This window comes from Clarias gariepinus, chromosome 4 (genome assembly GCF_024256425.1).
Source record: "Clarias gariepinus isolate MV-2021 ecotype Netherlands chromosome 4, CGAR_prim_01v2, whole genome shotgun sequence".
NCBI classification, from domain to species: domain Eukaryota; kingdom Metazoa; phylum Chordata; class Actinopteri; order Siluriformes; family Clariidae; genus Clarias; species Clarias gariepinus.
In genome coordinates, this window is record NC_071103.1 from 34,076,375 (window position 1) to 34,104,161 (window position 27,787).

Consider the following 27,787-nt stretch of genomic DNA (forward strand, 5'->3'; position numbering starts at 1 on the left):
ACATTAAATTCAACGAAATGAATTAAAAAGTATGCTCTGTGCTTAAATAATTAAAAAGCATAGTTGTTAGAAACTTGCTATGGCATAAAATGAATAAAACAATTTAAAACCTGCTGGTAAAGGAAACTTAATCAAATATGTAACTTTAAGATGGTAATATACCACCACATTAAGGAGTACCTTAAAAAAATCCAAGGTTTTTGTCTTTTCCCAATTTTTGTATACAGTCCTTTACATATGAACATTCGAGTTATGAACTTTTCGAGACCCCTTTATCTGTTGGGGATCTATTGTAAGCTCATATAAGAAGAGCCCCTTTTTCAGCTTGTTCCTCAACTCTGCTATTCTCTGAAGGGATGTGGCTCAGCACATTTAGGCAAATAAAGGGAGTTTAAGGTAAATAAAATGCATGATTTGAGGGCTATTTCAGCTTTTGCATTAACACATACTTTGGGGGAACTCTGAGCCCTGTATGTTAGCTTGTTAAAGGAATAGTAAAGTATGTGACCTTTAATGAGTAGCTTTCCCATAATAACATATAACATCAAGTTTTATTTTATTATAAGGTATTTTATGAATATAAGATCTAATACAGCATCTCATAATAGAAAAAAACACTCCAAACTATTACGATTAATGTCACTTTGAATGTAGCTCTAGTAATTGTTTGTGCCACACATTCAGACTTTCATTGCCGACAGCATTCAAAAATATTCTGTAGAAAATCTGCAATTACATATACCTTATCAAGGGAACACACACACACACACACGCATTAATGCTTACAGATTTCTTTCTTGGATTAATGCACTTCTTAGTAAAGTAGGCTTCTGGTTGTTTATTGATTATGGTCTTAATGTGTCTACTGGTGAAATACTTTATTGGACTTTCTTCAAGCTGTGAATTGTGGAGAGGACATACTCATATATACTGAGAGTGTGTCTGCCAGTATTTAGCATATTTGAATTAGCCATTACAACCTAACAACAACAGCCATCCTACAACAAAGCCATGGCTGTACTATCCAGCAAGCCCAGCTTTTCTCCACCGACAGTCGGGGTTGTGGGTGGGCTTTGGAACCGTTAGTCTGCCATTCAAAAAGGGTTTTCGTTTAAGATTTAGCTTCTCTATCACTTTTTTTTTCACCTCCTGGAACTGAGACCTGGATCACTTGAGACAATTCTGTGACCATGGCTGTTTCATTCATGAATATGCTTTCTTTCGCATGTCATGAGAAACTGGCAAGGGTTTTTGAAACAGTATATCAGTATTTTTCACAATGATTCACTATCCCAAGTCTCACATCACTCTCATGCTGTTATTCCTAAAAAATAATAAAATAATATAGAAATATGTATATATTTCTATATCTTTTAACCTGCAATGTTTTGGACCTGACCTTCAGCTGACCTTGCCAGCTCTACATATTAACATGTTGCTTCACTTTTGTTTGACTAATCCTGCCAGTCAATGACTCCTCCTGTCCCTTCCACACTTTCTGTATCCGCCTTTCTCTAGCTTCCAGCATCCTACCAATCCTCCCATATCCTCCTTTTCCTTCCCACCCCTTTGAATTAGTCACTTTTTACTTTCTTCTTTCAATTACCTTTCCTGCTCTGCCATTTTTCAGAGCAAGAAAATGTTCTTGTGCTGTCCCTTGGCTGTTGGATGTGCTCTGCAGCAACTGCACAGAATTAAATGTAGCTAACAGTACTGTAAATAGACGAAGTCACAGGTTTCTACTCTTCTTATCTCTGTCTTCTGTTGAAGTTTCCCTCTGATGTTAATACGTACTTTTACAAGGAAAATCTGCATCTGATCCACAGAAACTTAATAACATACACTAACGTTCAAAAGTTTGGGGTCACTTTCTAACTCCATGATTCCATGGTTCCTGATTTTTTATTTCTTTCTACATTGTAAAGGAATGCTGAGACGTCCAAAAAATGCATGAATCTCCTTTGAACAGTTAATGGTGAGATGTTTCTGCTACTTATGCTCTGTAAAGACTTCATAATCTGAGGTGCTGTTAATTGGTCATTTTTCAGGCTGATAACTCTAAATGAACTTCTCGTCTGCGGCAGAGGTAGGTTTTGGTCTCGCCCTCCTGGGACGGTCTTCATGAGAGCCAGTTTCGTTATGGTGCTTGACGGATTTTGCAAATGCACTTGACAATACTGTTCTTGCAAGAACTATTACACAAGTGTCTTAAAATAACAACTAACTGTTGTTTTTCTTGTTGTTACATAATTACCTAATTAAAGTGTTATTTTATCCTTTTGAAATCCCCAGTATTGTTGTAGAATGTAGAAAATAAATCACTAAACAAAAACAAAGACATCTGCAAGTGACCCCAAACTTTTGAACGGTAGTGTATTTTTGCCTTTAATTTTAAGTCCAAATTACCCATAACATACTGTATACCGAGGACACCCAATACCTTTAATGCTTTCTAGCCTCAAACAGTGAACTTTCTGCTCATATCTCAGAATGCCTGGTGGACTTCGAATCAGGGATGTCAGCTCATCCCCTGAACCTAAATCCCAGCAACACTGAGCTGCTGTAATTCCCTCGAGATGCATCCCAGTGTCCTGATCTTGTGATCTCTCTGGAGAGCTCTTGAAAAGAACATCATCTAACAATGCACACAACCTTATTACAGTTCCTACTGCAGGTTTAGGCTGGTCATAACAGGTTTTCTTCACAGAGCCCACTATGGTGCTGGTTCAATAGATTGTCACCTTGACAACTGCACTACTATGACTTGTTCCTGACATGTCTTCCCATGTGTACCATCAGACCCCTGCAAATGTTCCAGAACCCAGGGGCACAAAGTGTTTCCTGTCTTTTTTTTTCTTGTTGTTGTTGTTTTCTCCCACATTGCTCTATTGTTAGGCCCACGTGAGATTTAAAACATGAATACTTGCCTACAAAGCCAAAAATGGGCCGGCCTTTACCTGGCCAAAGGCACTTAACAATTCATCCCATTCTGTATCCTGCTTCCTCTAGCACAACTTAACCTGACGTAACACCTATAAAATACAAAAAAAAATGAGTCACTGGCTCTCTTCAAGACTAATTTCAACACTTATTTCAGTTATAAATCCAGAAAAAGAAAAGAAATAGTTAATACCAAAAAACTGAAGGTCATATGCTAATTGTTGTATTTATTTTTTGTAAAACTTTATGCTTTTTAACGTGTTTTAGAAAGAGTGCTGTCTTATAATGTGAATCAAATATGTTTGAATGCATTTGAAGTTGTGAAGGATTGGAATTTGACCAGAATTTGCCCCTGTTAGTAATGTGAACATCTTGACAGCAATGTCTGTTTACTGTACATATACAGTTTATAAGCTAAGAGAGAGAGAGAGAGAGAAATGCTTTGGAAAAGATGTTAAAAACAGGTTCAATTTTAAATGCTGCACTTAAAATCAAGATCTAAACCTATACCAATCAGCCATAACATTGGCCATAACACAAAACGTTTTGCCCAGTAATGTGTAGCTTCCCTTGTGCCACCTAAGGCAGCTCTGACCCTTCGGGGCATTACTCTACAGGGAGTAACTCTGGGCATGTCCTGTGATGTCTGGCAGCAGATCCTTTGGGTGTTGTAGGGTGGAGCTTTCATGGACCAGATTTGTTTGAACGGCACATCTTACAGGTGCTCATTCGCATTGGGATCTGAGGAGATTTGAGGCTGGATCAGAGGCTTTGGCTCTTTGCCTGCTGGGCTCTGGACGTGATGGGCTATGGTGCACTGGGTGTTCTGATGCCTTTCTGTCCTGGCCAGCATTGACGCTTTTGGTGAGTTGGGCTGCAATTACTTTTTTTGGGATTGGACCAAACGGGCTGGACTTTGGTCCATGAGGACCTAGGTGACCCTTGGGTGCTCAAGATTCTAGTACATTGATAATGTTAATGTGGTTAATGTGTGTGTAGGCAAATAAATAAAAACAGTCAGAACATTCACTTTCTATACCGCTTATCCTGTATAGGGTCGCGGTATAGAAATCACCCATCCCAGAAGACTTTGGCTACAAGGCAGGATACACCCTGGGCACATTGCCAATCTATCTCCGGGCACACAAACAAACTGGGCACTTATTCACATACTACAGCTGATTTGGAACTCCAGGTAAGTTACTCTTTGTGTCTTTAGAGTGTGGGAGAGAACCCACCAAGCATAGGGAGAACCCTATGAATCGGGAATCAAACCCTCAACACTGGAGGTGTGAAGCCACAGTGCTGCTGTGCCTCCTAACTCAGAGCAGGTAAAAACGTAATTTAAGCAATCTTCACTCCAACTGTGTTGCATGTTAAATAATGTGTGCAATTAGTCTTCATAAATCACGGATGGCCCACGTACTAATTACATGTACAATTTATCGCTTGTTTACTGTTTCTTTCGGGGTCTCAGTAAATCACTTTTATATTAGCATATAGTAGATATTAATGACTTGCCAGTTTATTAGGTACTTCAACACCAGTGTATCTATACATACAGTATGGCACATTTTGTAGATGGGGGGGGATGGGTTTGATAGTAACTGACTGATACAAAAAAAAAGGCAAGCTGGATTATGCATCCTTCTATTTCATGAAAAATTACATTAAAAACAAATGACATGACATCACACATCATCTGATTTGCCATTAACAAATGGTTTAAAGTGATCTGATTGTAACATTTGTGGAACCAATAACACCATGGTCATAAGCAATAACATACCAAATGGTATGTCAAACTATAAATTACTGTACATAAGAAAAGGAAATGTTTGTGTAGTTTGAATGAAGGGGCGGATTAATGGCAAGCACCGCTTTTCTGTTTACTATGCTCGCTATTCAGCAGAGACATGTCATGATTATGGACTCGAAACACTTGGATTGAAAAATCGCAGTCGTGAATGGAGTTGCCTATCTGTCTGAGTAAAGGCATAATGTTTAGACATTTTAGACCTTGTGCTACAAGGCTCAGCCATGATTGTTTCATTATCGCTTGTAATAGTAACACATTTTTACTGATACGGCTAAAAAAAAAAAAAAACGTACTACCGATCAGGCCACTACAGCAATAAACTGCTTAATAATGCTATTTTTCTATCTACCGTACCTGACCTGCATCTAAATATTCCGGTTAAATATCCAAATTTGTTTTTGTTTTGCAAAACTGATTTAGTATTTAACTCAGATAGCAACACATACACTCTTAGTTGTTGTTACTTCATGACTGACACAGATATAACGCTTTATTTAGTATACAGGGTCACGAGGGGACTTTCTAAACATGGTGCCAATCCATCGCAGGGCACACACACACACACACACACACACACACTCGCAGGCATATGCACACACTACAGGCAATTTGGAAATAGCAATTATTCTAATCAGCATGTCATGAGCACCCGGAGGAAACCCACCAAGCACTGGGGGAACACGCAAACTTCATGCACACAGGCCGCGAGACGGGGATCGAACCCGATCCGTGCAGGTGCAAGGCGACAGTGCTAACCACTAAGCCTTTGTGCCACATGCACACAAACAGAATTCTGTAAATTAAAGCAAAACACTCAATCCTGGAAAAGACCTTCTGTTCTGATACGCCTTTTAAACACACACTGAGACGAGTGCCACCGCTCCCAGGGCTCAGCACGGCATCAGGTCCAGCAGCATGCACCTCTCGCATCTCCTGTCCTTTACAGAGCCACTTAAGTGTTTTTTTTGTCGTTGTTGTTTTTTTGTTTTTTGGAGTGAAGGGATAAATTAGTAGTGGGACGATCAAAGGGGGGAAGACTAATTGAGATGGAGTCTGCTTCCTGCCTGCAAGGATTCTTGTGCTTCGCTGAAGATATGGGGATAATTACAATTGTCAGGTTGTGGCAATCAGTCAAGCTAATGTGCAATCACAGGTTGAGACCTGACATTAAAAACGAAGTCAGGGATATTTTGTTGTCGTTAGCTCGTCCTGTAAATACCAGTGGCTTGATTCATCACTTTGTCCTGGACGTGTCTCCTCGGCTGATTGTAATGGAGCAGTCAGTGGGTGCATTAGGCCATATGCTGTCTTAGTCTGTTGTTTCTTTTATCTGGAGTGTGGGCTCCGGCTCCTTTGCCTCACTGTTGCTTTCTTTTCTAGCTCTGATCTTTTGCCAGATTATTTAATATTTATCAAAACTTGAAAATACTCAATGCACACAAGCCCCCTATTCCCAAATCCTTAAACTGCTTTTTTTTTGTGTAGCTCTGAGAATGCTTTTATTTTTTTACTTTTTATTTTTTATATTTTCTAAGCCTGCTAAAAGCTGGCTGATGCTTGACTGGCTTATGCAGAGTTTTACAGAGACAAATACAGTAATAAGCAAATCTGACACCTGGACCCAGTGAAACACCTGTCAACAATTACACCAACCTGTTTTAATTGGATTATCATAGGCGATGTTAAAGTGTACGCCAAACGAAACCAGCATTGATTTATTTAGACTTGGTCGTGAGTCTGATCCAAAGCTGAGTCAGCCGGCGCGATGGTGAAAATCAATTCAGTGTCCGCCAATAAATATACCAAATGCACCTGTTTAAAGCAGGTGGGGCGCCGAAACCTCGTACAGCGCCTTGCTCTGCAGTCGTAGATAAATATACTGAACCTGGTAAATACTGCACCTGAAAAGCGTGAATAAGCAGAGGGAATAGGAGTATTTCAGCCAGCAGGGTGAGTGGGGAAAAAAAAAAGTTATATCTCTGGGACGACCTGTGAGCACTGGAGCTGAAGAAAGGTGAGAAGTCTCAAAAATACTGCAGGAAACCTCATTATAACAGGGTATCTCTTTCACACATACACTCACACACAAATAAACTGTATCTCCTAACACTTACTAAAAGGGAATTCACTCTGGGCTAATGTAGAAGATACGTAGACTACCAATACTGTACATTTCTGTAGTCCTAGGTGAGAAGAATTTTTGTAAGGCATATAATAGTAGAGTTATGATGCATAGTATTGGTAGATAAATGGTGGGAAATAGTGAGTGTATACAGTAACTGAGTTGCTACTGTAATATCCAAACAAATCAACATTGAAATCTTATAAAAACCAAATGTGCAACACAGCGACATTTTCATAATAATAAAATACAATTAGTCTGCTGAGAGTGTCATATGGAAAGTTACTGTATTGTATGGTTTTCTGTCATTTGTAATTTTTATAAAAATATCTTTCAGGTAGGCGGCACACTGGCTTAGTGGTTAGCAATGTCGCCTTGTGCCTCCAGGTTCCGGGTTCGATTCCTGCCTTGTGTCTGTGTGCATGGAGTTTGCATGTTCTCCCCGTGTTTTTGGGTTTCCTCTTGTTGCTCTGGTTTCCTCCAACAGTCCAAAGACATGCAGATTAGGCTAACACCGTAGTGTGTGAGTGTGTGTAGGCATATGTGCCCTGTGATGGATTGGCACCCCGTCCTGGATTTACCCCTGTATACGGGATAAAGCGGTATAGACAATGAGTGTGTGAGTGATCTTTCAGGCCTAGTGCCACAACAAGCACAGAAACAGGCATCATTTCAAAACACACTGAGTCATTCTTATTTGTTATGGCTCAAATAGGTTGCAAAAAAAAAAAAAGTCTGCATTCACATAACCAGGTTGTAAGAAATAAGACAGGACGTTTAAGGCTGCACTACAAGTCAACAAAATATAGTCATGGCATTTCATCTGTGCCAAGAGGGAACACAAATGCAATTTAGGACTGAAGAGGGTTTGTAAAAATCCTGCTGGATGATTTCAAACATAACACTCCATGTTGTGTCACTCGATTGATATTAGAGCAGATGCTTTCATTTCTGACCAAGAAAATAGCAACTGAGTGCAAATGGGAAACAACTGGCCTACGCCCAACCAAATTAGCAACACACTGGCACTATGTTAGCAAAGGCTGCTTGTATTGGCATAAAAGTAGAGGCCTTGCTGTGTTCCACTTGAGGCAAATAGTGTTAAAATACATTTAGTATAAATCTTACTGCCGTAGGAGAAAATATTAATTTACTAAAGTAATTACTGCAGTATACTGTAGCAAACTGTAACATCCACAAGGAGCGGTCATAAAATTCATATGATTGTATTAAAAAATGGAAAATATTTGCCCAAATTATGTCTCCGGAAATGAGTACATTAATAAATATTTATTCTTACTTTACTTTACCAGCGGTTTAGTTCTGCACGATGCCGCTAGAGGGCCGGAACCGAAATGGCACACCCGGTTGAAAAAAAAAAGGAAATGCGCCTTCTTTATGACAACGTGCCAGCCCATGCAGCTCACAGAACTGTAAAACTTGTTGGCGAAATTCTGGCTCATCCCCCTCCTCCTCTGACCAGCCACACAGTGACTTCTTCCTCTTCCATTACTTAAAGACCCCACTTCATGGCAGCCGTTTGAAGAGAAAAAAAGGCGTGGAACTTTTTCACAACAGCCAAAAAGAAGGCTTCTTTAAAGACGGTTTCCATCAGCTTTAGGTTAGGTGGAGGATATGCAGAGAAGGACTAACCCTGCAACAATATGACATTATGCTTTCTTGGCAATAATAACAATTTTTCGACTGCCCCTCATACTATAATAATTACTACACAATAGGGATGGGAAAAAATGTATGCATCAAATTTCACATATTTCCACACCGACTTCAAAATTGCTTAAAAAATGTTTATGGCCTACAGGGGTGCAGTGGTAAAGTGCTCGCCCTATCATCCAGGGATTGCGAGTTTAATTCCCGGGTGATGCTGGAACCTCTTGCAGCCGGAGGTCTAGAGAGAGCTGAATGGCCGAGGGATGAGAGGTACTTAGTGCTCACACATTAATCACGCGCTGTCCTCTGAGTGTGTTACACCGCCCCTAACGATGCGTAAGCAAGCAGTTTGAAAAGATGCGGTTGGCTGGCTTCATATGCTTCGAAGAAAACACGTGATAGTCTTCAGGCCTGAGTGTTAGTAGTAGCTTAATGTGGGAGCCCCCTAGTGGAGGAATTAGCAAGGAATTAGATACAACTAAATTAGGAAGAAAATCAGGGAAATTCCCTCCCTCCCCAAAAAAAACAAAAAACAAAACATGTTTACGATAGAGATGAACCAGTCGATCGGCCAGTGACCAGAATTAACTGGGGTTCCAGTTTGATTGGCTGTGACCGATGATCGGCTGATCAGTCACAGATATACACAATTCTGTACCGAGCACAGAAGCTACAGAGCAGTGCCACAGGAACGTATTGCATTTTGTGCTATTAAATTATCAAAATCGTGCATGTTAAAAGCCTCCGTTCTGCCTTTTTTTCTTCAAACTCTGTGAGTAAATTAGTCTCAAACCCACTCATTACACATGCTTACACCAGTCTCGAAACACCTCCATGAGCGCTAATTAGTTGCACTAAACCGTCTGCATTAGGAGCCGCGCATTTTCGCGTTAGAAGCCGCATGTGCCTACAGTATGTGCTTGATGCCGAGTTTAGTTCTTAGCCTTTGAGATAAAACATTGCCATTACTGTATAATGCTACAGGTGGCACCCTTTGAACTATTTACAATTTTTTGTTTCAGAATTTAACACTACATTTAATTAATATTTTTTTTAAAAGGAAAATAAGGGAAAATATAATATCAAAGTGGGATTTGTATAAAAAATCCCACTTAGGTATCGTGATAATATTGATCAAGGATCGATCAGTCAATTTCATGGCAATCACACAAGCGCTCACGAGAAGCTCAACAAAAAATGTGTTCATGAGTTCAAATCCCGCTGTACCCATATACAGATGGGAGTCTAGTGAGCACATTGGGTGTGCTTTCGGGGAAGAGGGTGGCATACTGTACTTGTGCTCTATCAGCAAGCGACACAACACATTAGCTCTTTCCTCCCTTTCCCTAATGATTGCATGGGCAGTTTGAGAAGATGCCTACAGCACGTCACATGTCTCACATCAGGTTTTAATCTAATAATCGAAGATGTATTTGAGTGAGTGAAATTGTAACGGTTATTTAATAATTTGTATTTTATTTTGAACATACAATTGAATTTTCTATTAAAGCTAAAACTACAACATTTTCCTCTTGTGTATGATTTATCACTTAAAAAAAAAAAAAAAATCATACAGTAAGTAACCGCCAAGACAAGTGCAATTGGTGCACCTCTAAGTAATTTCCCCCTGGGATTAATAAAGTTATTTAAGTCCTGAATCTTGAATCTCTAGTTTCCATGACAGCCCTGCCCCTTTTCTTCCCTTAATGATGCATGATGCAAAAGGTCAGTGGGAAAAAAAAAAAAAACTCTTTTATTCATGTCTGTACTTTTATCTTAGTTATACATGTCTAAAATAGTACAAACGTAAGGATGCAACACTCACTCATGCTTTTCCCTGTCTCCTCTGTCAAACACACATTCTGTCTCTTTCCTCAATTTTTTTCCTCTCTATTCAAGTGTTCTCTTCTATTATTTCTCAATTTTCCTCACACATGCATTTGGCCCAAAGCTGCAGCCTCTCTCAAGGCTATTACAGCCTGTGGATAAAGAGAGGCCAAAAGAAATGGACCTACAGTCCAGGGATCAAACCCTGCTGATGGCCCCGTCAGCCATCACGATGATGCCTTTTAGACCCAATTTCAGGCCGAGAAGGAAATAGCAGGTTGTGGCATGGTAAATTACATGTTTGACTACATTACTTAATTGGGACGGCAGCGCATGGTGGCTATATTTAGTGCCACAGCCCAACCTGACCTGTCATCCTGCTCTAGCACAGAATGCGCTCATTACTTTTATTTATTTCTTTTGCCTTTAATTGCGTTTTGCTTCCCTGGATGAAGTACAAATAGCCCTCAATATTTCATGGTAGCCTGGGAGCCAGCAGTGAGGACTATGAATCTTTCAGCAGAGGTGCATTCCATGTCTGCTGCATGGTGAATTATTCAAGGCTGCTGATGAACTGTGAAGAGAGCAAAAGAGAGGCAGAGAAGGAGAGCACCACGGAGAGCAATAGTGTGAGGGACTGATAGTTAAAAGATAGAGTGAGAGGGAGATAATGAAGGGATCTGGGAAAAAAAAATAATTGTAAATGGAGGTATACCTAATGCCAAAGGTTGTCACTTCATTGCATTACTGCTTTACATGTACATCCATCTTCTCCTTTACGCTTTAAGTGCATACGGTGACTCCGTTCCATGCTCAGTTCTCCCTCATTTGCAATCATTAATTACCTGCTTTTATAACAGTTGAGCAGAGGTTAATCATTTAAAGGCAGTAACTAGCCAACAAAAAAGAAAGTGAAAGACATAGACAAGAGAGAGAGGAATATTTAAAAAAAGAATTTTCAATCAAGGTTGGTGTTGAAGGCCTCTACTGTCTCATCGGGCCTCATTAATCAAGCTGGATACAAATGAATTTATTCATTAATCATTCACAGGAGCATTTACACAACAAATACGTGTGTTCCTAAAAATCGCGGAAGTTTAGATCCTACAAGAGTTCCCGAGAGAGTGTAAATTTACTAACTTACTCACTCATTCTCTATACCGTGTAGTCTGTACAGAGTCACGGCGAGCCTGGAGCCTATCCCAGGGCACCATATGTATGAGGAGGGAACACCATGGACACAGTGCCAATCTATCCCAGGGCACAGACGAGCTACTTTGAATATATGTGGACTTTGGAGGAAACTGGAGTTTACCAAGCACGTGGAGAACATGCAGACCTCTTCGCACACAGACCCAAAGCGAGATTCGAACTGTTGTAATGTCTCTGACTCTAGGTCTCCATGTTAATGACTTTTGTTATTTGATGTATGACATGTGCATTGTGTGACATACTGTAGGGCACCTGGCTAAAATACTTAAATATGCTCTTTTTGCTGATAATAAACAGAGACCTTCAGACACATCATGCATGCCGGTAAGCGCAACGAGGTGCTGCTGGTGCATCAAGCAATAATCACTTTAATTCATTCTAAACGTAACAAATGTCTTACTCATTGCTTGGAAAGCAGGGTTCCCGGGTTTGATTCCCACCCTATTATAACCAAACCCCGGCCACTGGATGCAGCCTGGATAAAATAGGAGGGTTGTGTCAGGAAGGGTATGAGGCGTAAACAAACCTGTGCCAAGTCGTTGTGCGGATCAGATGGTCCTTTCGACGGGAGCAGCCGAAAGACTAACAACAAGTTACCCTATTGAAACAAACAGGTTTACATTTAAAAGACGCCAACAACGCACATTTTGTTGCCCCCCTTTTTACTGAACATATAAAAATATGTTACGTCTTAGACCTGATACCTTTACCGATGCTACCTACACCGTAGGTGTAATAATCACACGAAGTGTGCACGGATCAGGGCCCTTAAATAGTTAACACTGATTGTGCTTACAGCGTCATCGCTTGGCAACCATGCATCTGGGTGACCGCGCCTCTGCCTGTCCAACAGTGAACAGTGCAAAGTACCTTGTGAGAGAGGTGTCGTCACACAAACAAACCAAATTCCAACAAATTCTGATTGTAATCTACGTTTTTTGGGAGGTCCGGGCCTGTTCGTGAAAAAGACGTCTTTCTATGGACAGCCTCTGATCGAACACGGCCGTATCTTATTCGGATGGTGGTGTCGCATCTACTGTAGCTATCCAACATTAACAAAAGTATTGGCGCCCTATATTAAAAAAGATGGGTTAGTGCGGGTCATGTGATGCTGCAGTGGCTGAGTTATGGAAGATTTAACGCGCACTGCACTTCAGAGGCCCTCCTTTACTATTGAGTAATCATTTCCAGATTTTTCATATCACCAAAGAAAATTCAGCTGTGCTTGTAATTTACTGCTGCTTGACATTCATCAATGTACGCACGTGACTATACTGATAAACGCGAATGATCATTCTATTATGTCTTTCTGCTGCAAACACGCACACGATAAAGGGGATATTCTACACCACACTACACCACCACTTTACTAGCAATCTTACCCGCCTTTCTCCAAAAAAACTTTTCTCTTTTCTCTTTCCCAGTCTCCTCTAGTCCCTTGATTTTTCCCTTTCTCTGTCTCCCTGTCTCTCTTTCTCTCCGCATATCTTTAAAACTTGAGCTTTTGAGCTCGGCTGTGACATTTCAAAGGCTTCTTGTCCTCACGTGGACTTTGCGGACTTTCCGCTCGAATCTGTCCGTCGCTCTCATCTAATTCGCCCCCTAGATGAAAGACATTCAGAAATGATGTACAAACCGCAGACCTGTAGTATCATTCAGAAAGATCAGTTCCCCTTATAACACACCCGCAAAGCATCAATATTTAATTAGCTGACACTCTGCGGCGCTCGCTGTAGCTGGGAATCACAGGGCTGTTTAGACAGATCACACAATCGCAACGCTAATATTTGGCTAACCGAGTTACATCGCATCCATGCAGACTAGCAGACTATCTGTATTATATATATACAGTATATATATATATATACTGTATATATATATATACACACTCAAAACCTTGAAATGTGATCGTACTCTGTTTTTGTGATGAAAATCAAAACCAGGTGATTTTTTCTGGATGTTTTTACCAACCCCCAACAGGCAACTGGCAAAGGAAAGAGGGAAAAAAAGGAGAGAGGAACTATCACGCCTGCGCATACTGAGCACATTTGGAAGGCCAATGCACGACATGTTTGATTTTCAAATGGCTAAAGCTGCAAGAACACAATTGCTAGGCAAATGAGAAATACAGACACAGAGCACTAAGAGTTTCGCCAGCTGTCACATAGCAGTCGGGATTTCATTTAATAAAAAAAGACACATGCCGCTTTGCTAAGAGGGTGTACAAGAGAGAGCGTCTTGCAAATGAGCAAAATGAAATGCGGTGTCTGGTTTTGCACGCTGGCCTCGTGGCATTCTGTGCAAGATTGCAAAACACAGAATGACATCAAACCAAATAGATTCATTTACCAACCACAATGTGAGTTCTTCAACCTGTATTAACGGCATACAGAAATGAATATGACATAAAAGCTAGGTATTACATATATTCAGAGACCATGCCAGTTAAAAATTAAACCATCATTAGGTTTTAATAATGAGAAGATCGATCAAGATTATGCCTCGTTTCCCGAGATGATGACTTCGTATTTCTGTAGCGAAGTTGCTTTTATACAGTATGTGATATTCACCGCTTTTGCACTAATGCCAAATAATTAGCAAATTGCTTTAGGGTTACAGAAGTAACTAGGAGTCACATCATCACTGATTATTTTCTGACAACAGCTTGTTTTTTTTTTTTTTTTTTAAGTGATGGCTGAGCATTAGGGTGGGAATCGTTGCTTGTCTCACAATTCTGTGGGATTATACTGGTCCGCTCGATATGGTGGCACCTCGACATATGAATTCTTGCCATAAGAACTGAAACTGAAATTCGGCATACAAAGCATTTTTCGTCATATGAACAACTGAACCGAATTTTTTGTGTTTTTTTTCGCATGCAGAGGTACCACTGTATTTGTTTCATAGGCAAAATAATCTTATTTACAGTACATCTGCTGATTAGGAAAATTATTTGCACTCTAACAACAGTATATCCATTTACACGTTTATCTAAATTCTTCAGTTATGGATGGCATTATAGATCAGTGATGCTGGTCCTTAGTCCTGCTTTTTTTGTTAGGCCCTCTTCATACAGAGAGTGCGTGAATAGACAGCTTTTCAAGCATCCCAATCTCAATCCTCCCTTTCACAGTCCACTTTGCACCGTTCTTGCAGATCATCCTTTATCGTTGGTGAGTCTCAGTTCCCCTTGCAATGTTTGTGTAGGCATAGGGTTAAAGGTCTTGCGCAAAGGCCCAAAGGTGGCACCCCTGACCCTCCAATCAGCAACCCAGACCCACGACCACCTGAGCCACGACTGCCCCTGGAAGACCACTGTCCTGGATCTTTTTGTGTTTTTTCTGCTTTACCACACCAACTTTAATTATAAAGGCAGTTAATTAGTTGGACACTTATTAGTGAAACTCCAGACAGTGACTACAATCAGATTACTGTAACCTGCTTGGGCTACTGTGTAAATACGAAATGCTCTTGTCACTCAAAAACCCTATGCAATAGAAGAATTCAAATTAATATAAAAATAAAATAAATTTATTTACTTTGGAAACAATTTAGAAGAAAATGAAGAGACAGTGGGTTGTGATTAGATTATTAAAAATTTCTCTTTGCAATTTATATTTTCTACATGTAAATGTATTTTATTCATTAATACAAACAATCAAATGAAGGTACAGTATGAATGCATTTATGAAGCTTAACGTTCATGAAGCTTTTGGAATTAAATTTTGGAATGAAGCTGAATTAAAAAAATAAAAATAAAACATGAAAAGAAGGATTGTCTTCAAAAAGATTCATGCTTAGAATTCCAAGAAGGAATATCCCCCACACATACTGAGCCTGGATTGTTTGCTTATGCAATGAAATTATGTAATTACTACTGTTTAAACTGTATATATGGTCATTTCCAAAATCAAGTTGGGTTTAAACTACTGATGTGCAATAAAAAAAGTCAAAAAATGCTTGAAATTGGGTCTGTTCCCTTCTTATCTATTAACCATTCTAATTTAAATAAATAGAGACCTAAACTCCCCAGTGTAATTTCAGGTCAGGTGCAATGTGGCATTTTTTAAATATGTGGGGTGACGCTAATGATACCCTTTTTATTCAATATCTGGAACTGGGCAGTTTTCTTATCTGTGAACATGGCTAATTAGATTTCCAATTAATTTAATTTAGCACAAAATTATGCCTTGACCCTCCAGCAAAACACACACACACACACACACACACACACACACACACACAGCTGCATGGCGACAACATGGCGATAAAAAGGATTTAGGATCTTAGAAGATATGCATTATGTTGCAAGAGGTACAGTAAGATGAAACATCTTAATCTAAAAAGGACTACTTTCACCTAAAATTGCTACCACTGCTAAGTATAAATCAGAGCTAGCGGGACCAGTTAGCAGGATCTCATTTGAATAATGTTAATGGGACCCAGAAGGATTGCATTCATTACTTGTAACTTTAATGTTTTTTTGGTGCTTCGCTTTAACAATTTTATCCAAGAACATGATAATTTTATTTTCAGGTAGAATGCTTGAATCAATAAAACAAAACATTTTTTTTTTCATTCATTCAATTATTTATTCATTTTCTATACTTCTTATCCTGTTCAGGGTCACGGGAAGCCTGGAGTCTTTCCCAGAAGACTTTGGGCATGAGGCAGAGTACACAGAGGTGCAATTTGTAAATGCCTATTAGCCTACTCTGCATGTCTTTGAAATGCACCTGGAGGAAACCTATCAAGCACGGGGAGAACATGCAAACCTCACGCACACAGACAGAAGGTGGGAATCAAACCCTCAACACAAGAGTTGCAAGGCCACAGTGCTAACCACTATAGCATCATGCCGCCCTAAAGCAACAAATGTTCCGTGCAATTGTGCTGAATTTTTGTCAAGATGATAAAATAGTTTGGGACATGCTGATTTGGCTGGCTCTGTACTTGGTTTTAGTAATCACTACCTGGGAAAAAAAAGAGTGACCTTAACCATTTATCTTGTTTTCTGTCTGTAATACCTAGAATTTCTATTCAAAAAGAAAAAAAAGGGGACCTTTACCATTGATCAGTTAATAGTCTGAAGCCAGACTGTCTTGTTCAGTGTCGTGTTCAATTTTCTAAGATTAAATAAAGTCAATTGTTCAAAGTCTTTCATAGCTACTGCCTTAACCACTCATGGGTAGTGCATTTGTTGGTGGATTTAAACATATGTCCAAGGCAGCTTAATCACAGAGTAAAAAAAAATGCATCTCCTTACTTGTATCACCCAAAGATCAAGGGTGTCCATCTTTCTATTTCCATCCACTTTACTTTCTTGTTAATGTAGTCTTAAAGCCTTTTTTCTTCCTCTCCACACCAAGGAGGCACATCACAGGACAATGCTATCAGTAGCTGAGATGCTGAAATGGGATGACACAACAGCAATAATTTAGCATCTTTACAAGACCACCAAATTGGAGGAGAAAATAGAAGTGAATTGTGAGCAGAACATGATTAAGATGGAAGAGGCAATTACCTCCATCCCTGATGGGCATCCTGAAGCTATTTTACACACTGTACCTCAGTAAGGGCTGCTGTAATGACATGTCTAAGTACTGCACTATTGTGTCATTATGGTATATTAAGTGGTGGGCTCTCAAAGATTCAATCTGCTTCCATCACCATTCAAATTTAAAGAGAGGAACGTTAGGAAAAGCCAAATCAGGACTGTGACATAAGGACGCTGTTTGTGACGTCTGTATCTGTTTAGTAGTGATGGGTCGTTCATGAACGATTTGTTCTTTTTGAACGAGTCTTTAACCTAAGTAGTCTCAGAGAGTGATCCGTTCATTTTCTACTGGATGCGCATGCACAAATGCGCATGCCAAACCTTCGTAGGTTATGTTTGGTCTGAATCATTCGTTCTTTTGTCACGTGACTCCCATAGATGCTATGCAGTGCAATCGATTCAAAAGAACAAACGACTCTAACCAGAAGATATGAGAGGTGAGCTACTCATTCTGTTTATCATAATATGTCCTTAACTGCATTGTAATATTTTCATTACTGGAACTACAGACAAAATTTGTGTATGTAGACGTGCTGGGGGTCTGTTTAATGGAAATTTAACATTTTATTTTATTTCTGAACACTCACTCACTCTCTCGCTTATCGTCTGTACCGCTTTATCTTGTATTTAGGGTCGCGGGGACCTGGAGCCTATTCGAGGAGACTTAGGGCACTATTTCTGGACGAAAGAATAAAATGAACTAAATGACTCAAAAAAGATTCAAAGAACCGAGTCACTAAAATGATTTAAACTTCCCATTCATTCTGTTTAGTGATGCTCCTGTACTTGGATTTAAACCTGAAGTGGCTTAAACTTGGAAGGTTATTATTAGCCTTGAACTTTAACATTATGCTGCAGGAAACATTGTGGAACATTGAACCAGTGTCAAACGCACATTCTACACTGCCTACTCTGGACTGCTCAGTTCTGTGCACACATTAATGCACTCTGTTATTATTATTAGCGGTTGATATTCACCCTCTCTGATGAGTCCTTTGCTAAAACGGCTGAGTGCCGCCAGGCAGAACAGCATGAGCGTTTTATTTTACGAGCGATGCTGAAGGATACATGGCTTTCCAGGTGGGTTTCGGGTCTTATCAGAGCCTCTGATCTAATGTTCTCTCATTGTTACTGTCTTTGTTTGCTGCGAAAATCAAAAGCATGCATAATGGAGGCACGGCCCGCAAATTGCTGCTGTAGTGCGGCAAAGAACAAGACCTCCATGATAGATACCACAGGCGGAGAGATAACGAGATAAGGGGTAAACAGCATAAGCCAAACAGTTTGCATATTTAGCAGCTTCCAATATCTTTGCAGAAACCTATCAAGAGTGAGCACTATTATAGCGGGCAAAGCAATAAAATTAAAACAGCAGGACAGAAGAGGAAGACAAAAATCCGAATGCAAGTGATAAACAATATTCTTGCTTTGTATCGTTTTTGAGATAAACAAAAATGAAAGATCTCATGGTCACGAGACCCTGAAGCCTATCCCAGGAGAATCAGGGCACGAGGTGAGGTACACCTTGGAGACACATACACACACTCACACACTCATTCACACACTATGTGAATTTTGGGAACTCCAATTAGCCTTATCTACAGTACATGTCTTTGGACTGTGAGAGGAAACCAGAGCATCCTGGATGGGGTGCAAATCCATCGCAGGGCACACACGCATACACACACTCACATGCTCATTCACATACTACAGGCAATTTGGGAACACCAATTACCCGAACCTGCATGTCTTTAGACTGTGGGAGGAAATGCGAACTCCGTGCATACTGACCTGAGGCTTGTGCTAACCACTACGCCATCGTGCCACCTTTAACATTTATATATTTACTCATTACTATTAGTTAATAGTACTAATTACTAATGATATTTTTTGTTTAAATTCTATTGACAGATAATTGACTTATTATTATTATTATTATTATTATTATTATTATAAATAATAAAATAAATATTATTATTATTATTATAAATACAGTGTGCCTATATTTAAAATTTTCACACACTTTTACCATGCATTCATAAACATAATCACTTTTCATCAAAGCACACACGTAACTCTTAACTAACCCTTAACCTTCAAAAACAAGCCTTCCCTCTATAGTGGTGAAAATAACACACATGCAGCCAGTGATTATGAGTGATTATGTTTGTTCAGATTTGATGTTTTGATCATCAGCCTGTATAGCAGTAATTTGTTGACATGCTACTCATGTACTGAACTTGATCTCGCACAAACAGGTTGCTTGCAGTCACAGAGTTTGACAAACATACTCACTTAATCACCTACGTTTACTCTTCCATGTTGTGTTTGGTGAAACAGAATAGCTGATAAAAATGACTGAGCTGTGGGTAATGCACATTACTCCGGACGGAGAAAAACTAACTATGTAAGCACACATTACTGCATTTATTTGACTGATTTATATGTGACAAGAATCGTGTATTGTTTCCGTTATGCAATTGAAAGTAATTGTGCTCATGTTGTTGAGGTTTGAATCTCAGTTAAAGAATTATACCCAAGCCCTTCACCCAAATCAAGTATTGATTACGGTGCACAATGTGATCACGGGAAGCCATCCATGTGTGGAAATTATTCCTCATGCTCCCAGAAGAATTATTTCACAATCTGGAATATGCTTCAGGCATCAGGAAAGAAAAGCTCCATAGATGTGATAACCTGGTCATTCAGTACATTCAGGTCATCAGCTGACTTCATTTTGTTGTCACATAACGGTGCTGAGCCTAGCCTTGACCAACTGAAGCAACTCCAGGTCATAACACTGCTTTTGCTATGAATTAGGCACTATGCATAATGCATTTGCATACATGTACTGTATTATGTACTTGTACTAGGCACTATGCATGGTGGGTACATCGCTTCATGGGCTTCCTAATATTGATTTTTCACACATTTTTCTCACATCTCCATCACAGACTCTATCAAGGTGATGGTTTAACATTATTCTCCTTTATTTTATTTTTTTTATTTTTTTTTTCTTAACCTAATATTAGTAATTATAACAATATCCTTTGTTGTTTTCTTCGCTTGACCCTTTATCCTTTATATGCAACTTTATTTTGGCCAGGGAGTGTGACGTACATGCCTTTGTATCACATGCACTTCTTATGAGATGAGAAATACATTTAAATGACATGAAATAGGGACTCGTTCAAAGTTCTTTATAGCGAAGGTATTTTCATTTATTTTATTCTATCACTCTTTGCTGTGTTATACCCCTGAAAATGGATTGGAAGCAGAAACAAAAAGCAGACATTGTGCAATCAAATCTTAAATTAAACTAGGACAAATGATAAATTGCTGCATTTAGTATCATTTCTGTTGATCATAATCAGATTATTGTAAAGAAACATGGCAGGACCCAAGTCTCTTCTGTTATTACTGACTGTTTTATTATTTTTTAAATAAATAATCACTCACTCATCATCGATACTGATGTATCCTGTATTCAGGGTTGCGGGGGGCTGGAGCCTATCCAGGGGAATTATGGCACTAGATGTTGTACACCCTGGACAGGGTGCCAATCCATCACAGGACACACACTCACATGCTCTTTCACACACTATGGGCAGTTTGGGAACACCAATTAGAGTAATCTGCATGTCTTTGGACTGTGGGAGGTAAACCTGAGTACCCGGAGGAAACCCACCAAGCACGAGGAGAACATGCAAACTCCACTGCACACAGACACAAGGCGGGAATTAAACTTGGATCCTGGAGGTGCAAGATGACAATGCTAACCACTACACCACAGTGCCAGCTAAAAACCAATGAGTTCCCACATAAGTTGTGAAATACTATTAATGGTACCACAAAATGATTCAGTGCTGGTCCGCATTACTGGAAAGAAGGGAGAGCAAAAGTCTCATAAATCCCACATTCATAACCACACTCTGAAACGTCCATGTTGTCTTTCAATCATTTATACTGCTAGTTGCTAATGCTAGCTGCTAATGGGATCACATATTTTTTTTACAGCTGCCACGGGCTACAAAGCTAACAAGCTTTAAACACAAGGCTGAATCCCAAAACTATTATCGGACCCCTAAAAAAAGTGCACTAGTTGGTATGTGGACCTAGGAATTCTACAGCCTACCTAGTGCACTAGCTTTCCAGTTTAAAATATTTGGGATTCAACCCAGAACAGTTAGTTGGCTGAGGCTTTTCTAAAGCGAAAAAAGTGGAGACAAATTAAAACCTACAATTTACAGGTTTGTACACCTTCTCCATGGTTTTTCTTTTTGCCTTTTTTTGCTACATAGCACCAGCAAAAAGCATTGTTCCACATCGTATCTCTTCTGTCTAGGCAAACGGATCAACATATTGACCAGATGGAGTGGTGATTTATTTAACTAAATACTACATGTAGTATTATTTCTAATTCCCAACAAGTGATCAGAATAATCCAACAGCAGAATTAAATCAGGTCACTTATGGTGGTCCCTTTCCTGTATGGCCATTGCATTGACATACAGTACATTTATATTCATACAAAGAACAATAAGAGAAACATGATGCCTCAAATGTATTTATTTGTATTTTTATCAGCTTTACATTATATCTGGAAGACACAAGATGCATAACATGATTTCTATGAGATTCTTATTCTGAGATCTTATTTATGCTACAATTTTCCCACTTCATTGCTGCTATGGCAGCAACTATCAATATTAAAGTGATGGTATCGATGTTATACTCATACCTGTTAATGCACCTATAGCCGGAGGAAAAATCCCAATCATCCAATTTCCAATCGAGATTGCACCTCTAGCCGGAGAATACAAAAACAGTTTATATGATAATCTGTGAGATCCAGACTATTAGTGATATACACTACTATAATCGCAATTATCGTTTATCATGTGATGCCTATCATTAGGCTGTTGACTTTAATTCGATTCCTTATTTTTATTTTATTATTTATTCCTCTTTTTTGTTGTCAAATCTAGAGTATAGGATGCATTATTGGGCTCATCTGGAATAATTCTTAAGTTTCTCAGTCTAACTATAGCAACATGATCATAGAATTGGGCATCAATAGATTTCTTTATGATTTAGTACAGTAATAGCTTGTTTATAGGTCATATTGACCTTTGTCTCAGCTGGAATCTGCACCACATCTACACCACACACTGCATCCGCAAACCCACCAACATTGTGGCTGATCAAACACAACACGCACACTATCTCTTCACCTTACTGCCATCTGGAAAAAGGTCTTAAAGCATCCGGGCCCTCACATCCAGACTGTGCAACAGCTTCTACCCACATGCCATCCGTCTACTCAACAAGAAAGACCTGGACTGACACACACACTTACTCACTCAGATAAACATTCACTGCAACAAACACACGCACATACACACTGATCTACAACCATCCAGCAAATTTCAACTCCAACCTGAAATTGTTTTTCTTTGTATAGTAAATTGTAAATTGTTGTCTTTTGTATAGTACTGGTGTCATTTTTACTGTAAATAGTAAGCTAATTAGGTGTTCTAGTTAGCGAGTTAGTTTCTGTTAATTTATGTTGCATGTATGTAGCACTTTGGTCCTGGAGGAACGCTGTTTTGTTTTACTGTGTACTGAACTGTGTATGGTTGAAATGACAATAAAAGCGTAGTTGACTTGACTTGAATAAAAGAAGGTAATATGTATTATTTCATCTTAATCCATATGACAGTATAGAAATGGTCCTTCATTAGATTAGATTAGATTATATTAGATTATATTAGATTGGATTAAAATGTTTAGATTATAGGTACAAGGCATCGGAATACACTTAGCATCTAACCAGAAGTGCATTTTCACAGTGCAGAGTATGAGTTACAATGGGTGCAAATGAGCAAATGATTACAGGTGGTACAGTAAGGAAGGTATTGTATACCATGCTAAGGAAGTCTGCATATGTAAACATTATACAGTGAGGAAGGTAATATAATATAATATAATATAATATAATAATATATATATATATATATATAGGCCCGTCTGAAGTTTGCCAGGGACCATCTGGATGATCCAGATGAGACATGGGAGAATGTCCTGTGGTCAGATGAGACCAAAGTAGAACTTTTTGGTTTTTAACTCCATTAGCAGTGTTTGGAGGAAAACTAACGATGAGTATCAACTCAATAATACCATACCTACAGTGAAGCATGGGGCTGGAAGCATCATGCTCTGGGGGCGTTTTTCTGCACAGGGGACAGGACGACTGCACTGTATTAAGGAGAGGATGAACGGGGCCATGTATTGTGACATATTGGGCAAAAACCTCCTTCCCTTAGTCAGAGTATTAAAGATGGGTCGTGGCTGGGTCTTCCAACATGACAATGACCCAAAGCACACAGCCAGGAAAACCAAGGAGTTTTTCTTTTTAGATTCTGTCCCTCACAGTGGAAATGCACCTATGCTGTGCAAAATTGTAGACCCCTCCATGATTTCTAAGTAAGAGAACTTGCAAAATGACAAGGTGATCAAATACTTATTGACCTCACTGTACATAATGTCGTCCTGCAACATAGACATGATAAGGGGGAAAATGATGAAGAAATGAGGAAAAAAAAAACTTGTGTTGAATACAACAGCTAATTCATGAAAGTGAAAGTATTAATGCGAAACAGAATTTGTAGGTTCTTATTAAGCATCACATACTTTGTTTGGTGCTGACTGGCAATACCAAGCTGGAGAACATTTACAATACGATGAAAAGACTTAAGAGTATTCATATGATGGTGAACACTGTCATATTTGTAAAGCATTAGTTCTGGTATATGAGTTTAAGTTAAGTTACAGTAAGTTTGGCCTTTATTTGTCACATATACATTACAGCACAGTGAAATTCCTTTTTCATAGTGAAATGTACTTATGGCCACCGCACAAAACCGCGTAGGTGAGATAGGGGTTTTAGCCCTCTGATCCACCACTGCCTCCTAAAAAATTACCACTAAAATCTCAAAGAAGCTGAAAGTAAAAGAAGCTTGGCCACTTAAAAGAAAGAAAAAAAAACTTTGACAATAATATACGATAAATAATTAAATTATTTTTTGCTGGAATAACTAAAAACAATATTTTAAATACTGATACAGTATTCACACCGTGTGTCCAATCAGTAACAAGTATGAAAATCTCAATAAGGATCTACCCTTTCTGTTTTATGTCTTGTGTTTCTGAATTTGCTGTTTGCCATGATTTAAGTCTAAAGAGATTTCGAGATAAATGATCATGAATGACTCAAGACGCTCCTGGACGCAATGGTGGAGATGGATGAGCATCATGAACAAAATTCCCCTCACACCATAAATCATAAATGAGTCAACAGAAGCAGCGATACACTGATCAGCCATAACATTAAAACCATCTTGATTTTAGGCTCCTTTTGTTCTGCCTGGGCAGCGCTGGCCCCTCAGTAGTTGGCTCCAAATGGGGCTTAGGGGGGGGTGGTGTGGTCTCTGGCACCAGGACATTAGCAGCAGATCCCTTGGGTACACTGGGTTGCGGGGTGCGGTCTCCATTGATCAGACTAGTTCGTCCAGCGCATCCCAAGAGTGCTCGATCGGAACGGAATCTGGGGAATTTGGTAGCCATGTTGGACAGGCTAGCCTTGTGTCCCCATGATGGGCCTTTGGTGTTCATGATCCTCTCACCAGTTTACAGTTAAATAATTGATAATTAATGTTAAGTTAGAATGGTAAGTTCTAACTTAGCATCATTTATGTCTTTATCTAAATGGTCAGTCGGTCCGACCCATACACTGGATGTTACACACCCCTCATTCTACAAACCGACACATATTGTTGAAATGACATGCAAGATAAATTCAACCCTGAAGCAAAGGCTCTCTGAAGGCACAGGTGTAGCATAAAAGTATGATCAGTTTGGGTTCTGCCTATCAAACTTTAACACATAAATTATTCATTATCCAGGGCTAAGAGAAGCAACCTAAATAATACAGTATATTCCAACTGGAACCTGAATCAAATGTAGGGATATACATATAAATCAGGACAATTGTTTTTTTGTTTTTTTTAAGAGAGAGAAACACAAACAAAACTCTTACTGCCAAGATATTCTGTGTGCATAAATTTCAGCATGAGCTTGAGTGGATTATTGTAAGACGTGCTTTTTTTGTTTTTTTGGTCAAATCACATACGAATAGTATTTATGACAGAGCCAGGGGCATTGCTGTCTACACTTTCAGCATGGAGAAGAAACTCGTTTGTGTGTGCGACACCTCTATCCTCCACCTCCCATGTTTTCCTCTCACGGCATATTCAGGTGTTCTTAAGTCCCTATCACAGCCCTGTCTGCTCCAGCAACCCAACAATAGCAAACATTTCCCTTCATGCAAGTGTTTCTATTGTGTCTCGCAGACAGCTCATTTCTTCAGCCAGCACTAAACTATTTCGGTAGGTGCATTGTGTATGCAACCGTTCTACATGCACAGATTTGTCTGTGGCGAAAGTACCTGACAGGACACACTCAATTTAGGAGCTGTCAGAGAAATTCTAGTGGAAAAGAAACAAAACATCTATGGAGAAGAACTGACAATTTATGAAATGTTTTAAGAATCCTTGGGCAATGTTCTATACTGCACATATAAGATCCATTCTTACTGGGAGTGCTCCTGAGTAATCCTGTCTGCTCCAAAGGGGTTCTGTATTCTGGCTGACCCTGTGCTCTGACCCCAGCTTCCTAACTGGGATGTACGAAAAAATAATTGAACTGTGCTGTAAGGTATGACAAACAATTGAATCTTAATTTTCCAATCTACTGTAATATCCCAAACAGCCCTTAACATGGCACTGCCATTTCAATTAATGCTTAAATCTTTACAGCTACATGATCAATCTTAACTAGATTTCTAGCATCTATGTTTTACTGATCTATAAAAAAAACAGACTCTTTTACACACTCCACAGCTGTTAACTTGATTCTTCTCTCCAGTTCATCCACATGCTGCCTTTCCTGCCTCACATAAGACTGTGACAATAAAGCAGCCGTAAAGGCCACGCCAATTAAGAATGCCTGGCTTGGTGACGGCATCAGAGGCAGCGTGGTAATGAAGAAAGGCTGGTGACAGTGCTGCATCTGGAAAGGCATGATTAGGTGCCTGGATCCTTGGCTAGGATAAGGGCAGGCCAGGACTGAGCCATAGTAATGAATATATTAATAGCGAGTGCGAGTGAGTTTCAAGCACCAAGCTTCATTATTCAGACTGCGGAAGAGATGTAATGACTTTCTCCCAATAATTAATGGCTCTCTCTGGAGCCTTATTTATGAAAGGATATTGTCTATAATAGACAGAGCAGGTGCAAGAGAGGGAATTTTTAAGCACAACTTCAGAACAATGTGGAGGCAAAGCCATACAAACACAAAATAGATTAGAACGTTTGAATTCGCAATTTGCATTCATGGGGAAGTTTAAATTCATGGAACATTTTCGTCCATATTCAAAGCAGAAAAAAATCACACTGGGTACCAAAATGTGATTAAAATTTATTCCTAATTCTAAATTCAGGGTTTAAAAATGTGTTGGAGCAAGACTTCGTTCAATTATATTTGGTTTGTACAATTACTCTATGATTTTGTATGAGCGATCATTCTGTTCTTATTATTACACGTCCAACTTCCTGTATGATAATCTATAGAAGTAGATGATGTTTCCATATTTTTTTTTACAATACCTTACCATCGGAACCTTTATCACAAATATGATGGATACAAGGGGATGTTTTTTTTATTTTGGTTTTTACCCAGATGTTTAGAAGCATACAAAGGCATTTGTACTTAAAGTGGAATAGCCCATGTGACTTTTTGTACCTGTGTGTATATAATAACCCTAGCCATTTTGGACCAGCTTGAATTATACAGCAAGAAAGCATAACATTATAAGAAGGGGTAGCCTTTTGTTTAGCCTACTTTAATATCTGTATCCCCATTTGACATTGAACCAAAGCCATGTTGTATTGACCTACGTCTTGACGTGCCTTTTTTTTCTTCTTTCTTTCTTTTTTTAGGAAAGGTAAAGCAGGTGCAAATAGCTCATGGCTGCCATGTGGTTACTCCCACCAGGATGCAGATAGACATTCCTTTGATAGTCTGCCTAATCCAAAGTATGTTTATTCTTCATCAAACCTTAGTGAATCGATTAAGAGACCTTGACCTTGTATCTGTGAGTTCCCAGTTTCCCCTGACCTCTCAGAAACATGCAGACTGACAGTTATAACTTGCCCGTGGTAGTGAATAAGCATGTGAAAAAGTGCGAGAGTGGTGCCTTTTAATGAATCGAGATCCCATCCAGAGTAAATTCTCACTCCTTGAAATCAGCGTTAATGGGATAAAGGATGAACAGTTTAACAGTTAAAACCCCAAACAGACTATAAGACTCAGTCTCAGCATGCTTTGATGAATGATACCAAACTCCAAGAATACCAAATCCCTCTTGTGGTTGTCAGGACACAGAGCACTCACCTCGGTCTACACCAAATATGTTTGTCTTTGTAACAGGTGAGATGTGATTAGTGTGATTCTGCTGTAGAAAAGTAGTGCTTGGGGGATGAGCTACAGTTATGATTAACTTGTCAAACACGGGTGTCCC

General features: G+C 39.3%; 1 protein-coding gene across 2 annotated transcripts in view; it reads right to left on the reverse strand.

The window, feature by feature from the left end:
- Window positions 1-27,787, reverse strand: part of LOC128520737 (RNA-binding Raly-like protein) — a 218,661-nt gene that overhangs the window by 135,580 nt on the left and 55,294 nt on the right. Inside the window, exon 2 of one of the 2 annotated variants that reach the window (XM_053495106.1) lies at window positions 16,858-16,999. The exons of the other annotated variant lie outside the window; for it this stretch is intronic. Within the exon in view, the coding sequence (XP_053351081.1) occupies window positions 16,858-16,887 (30 nt within the window). The 5' untranslated portion in view covers window positions 16,888-16,999. The remainder of the gene's footprint in view (window positions 1-16,857; window positions 17,000-27,787) is intronic. 2 annotated transcript variants of the gene reach the window in all.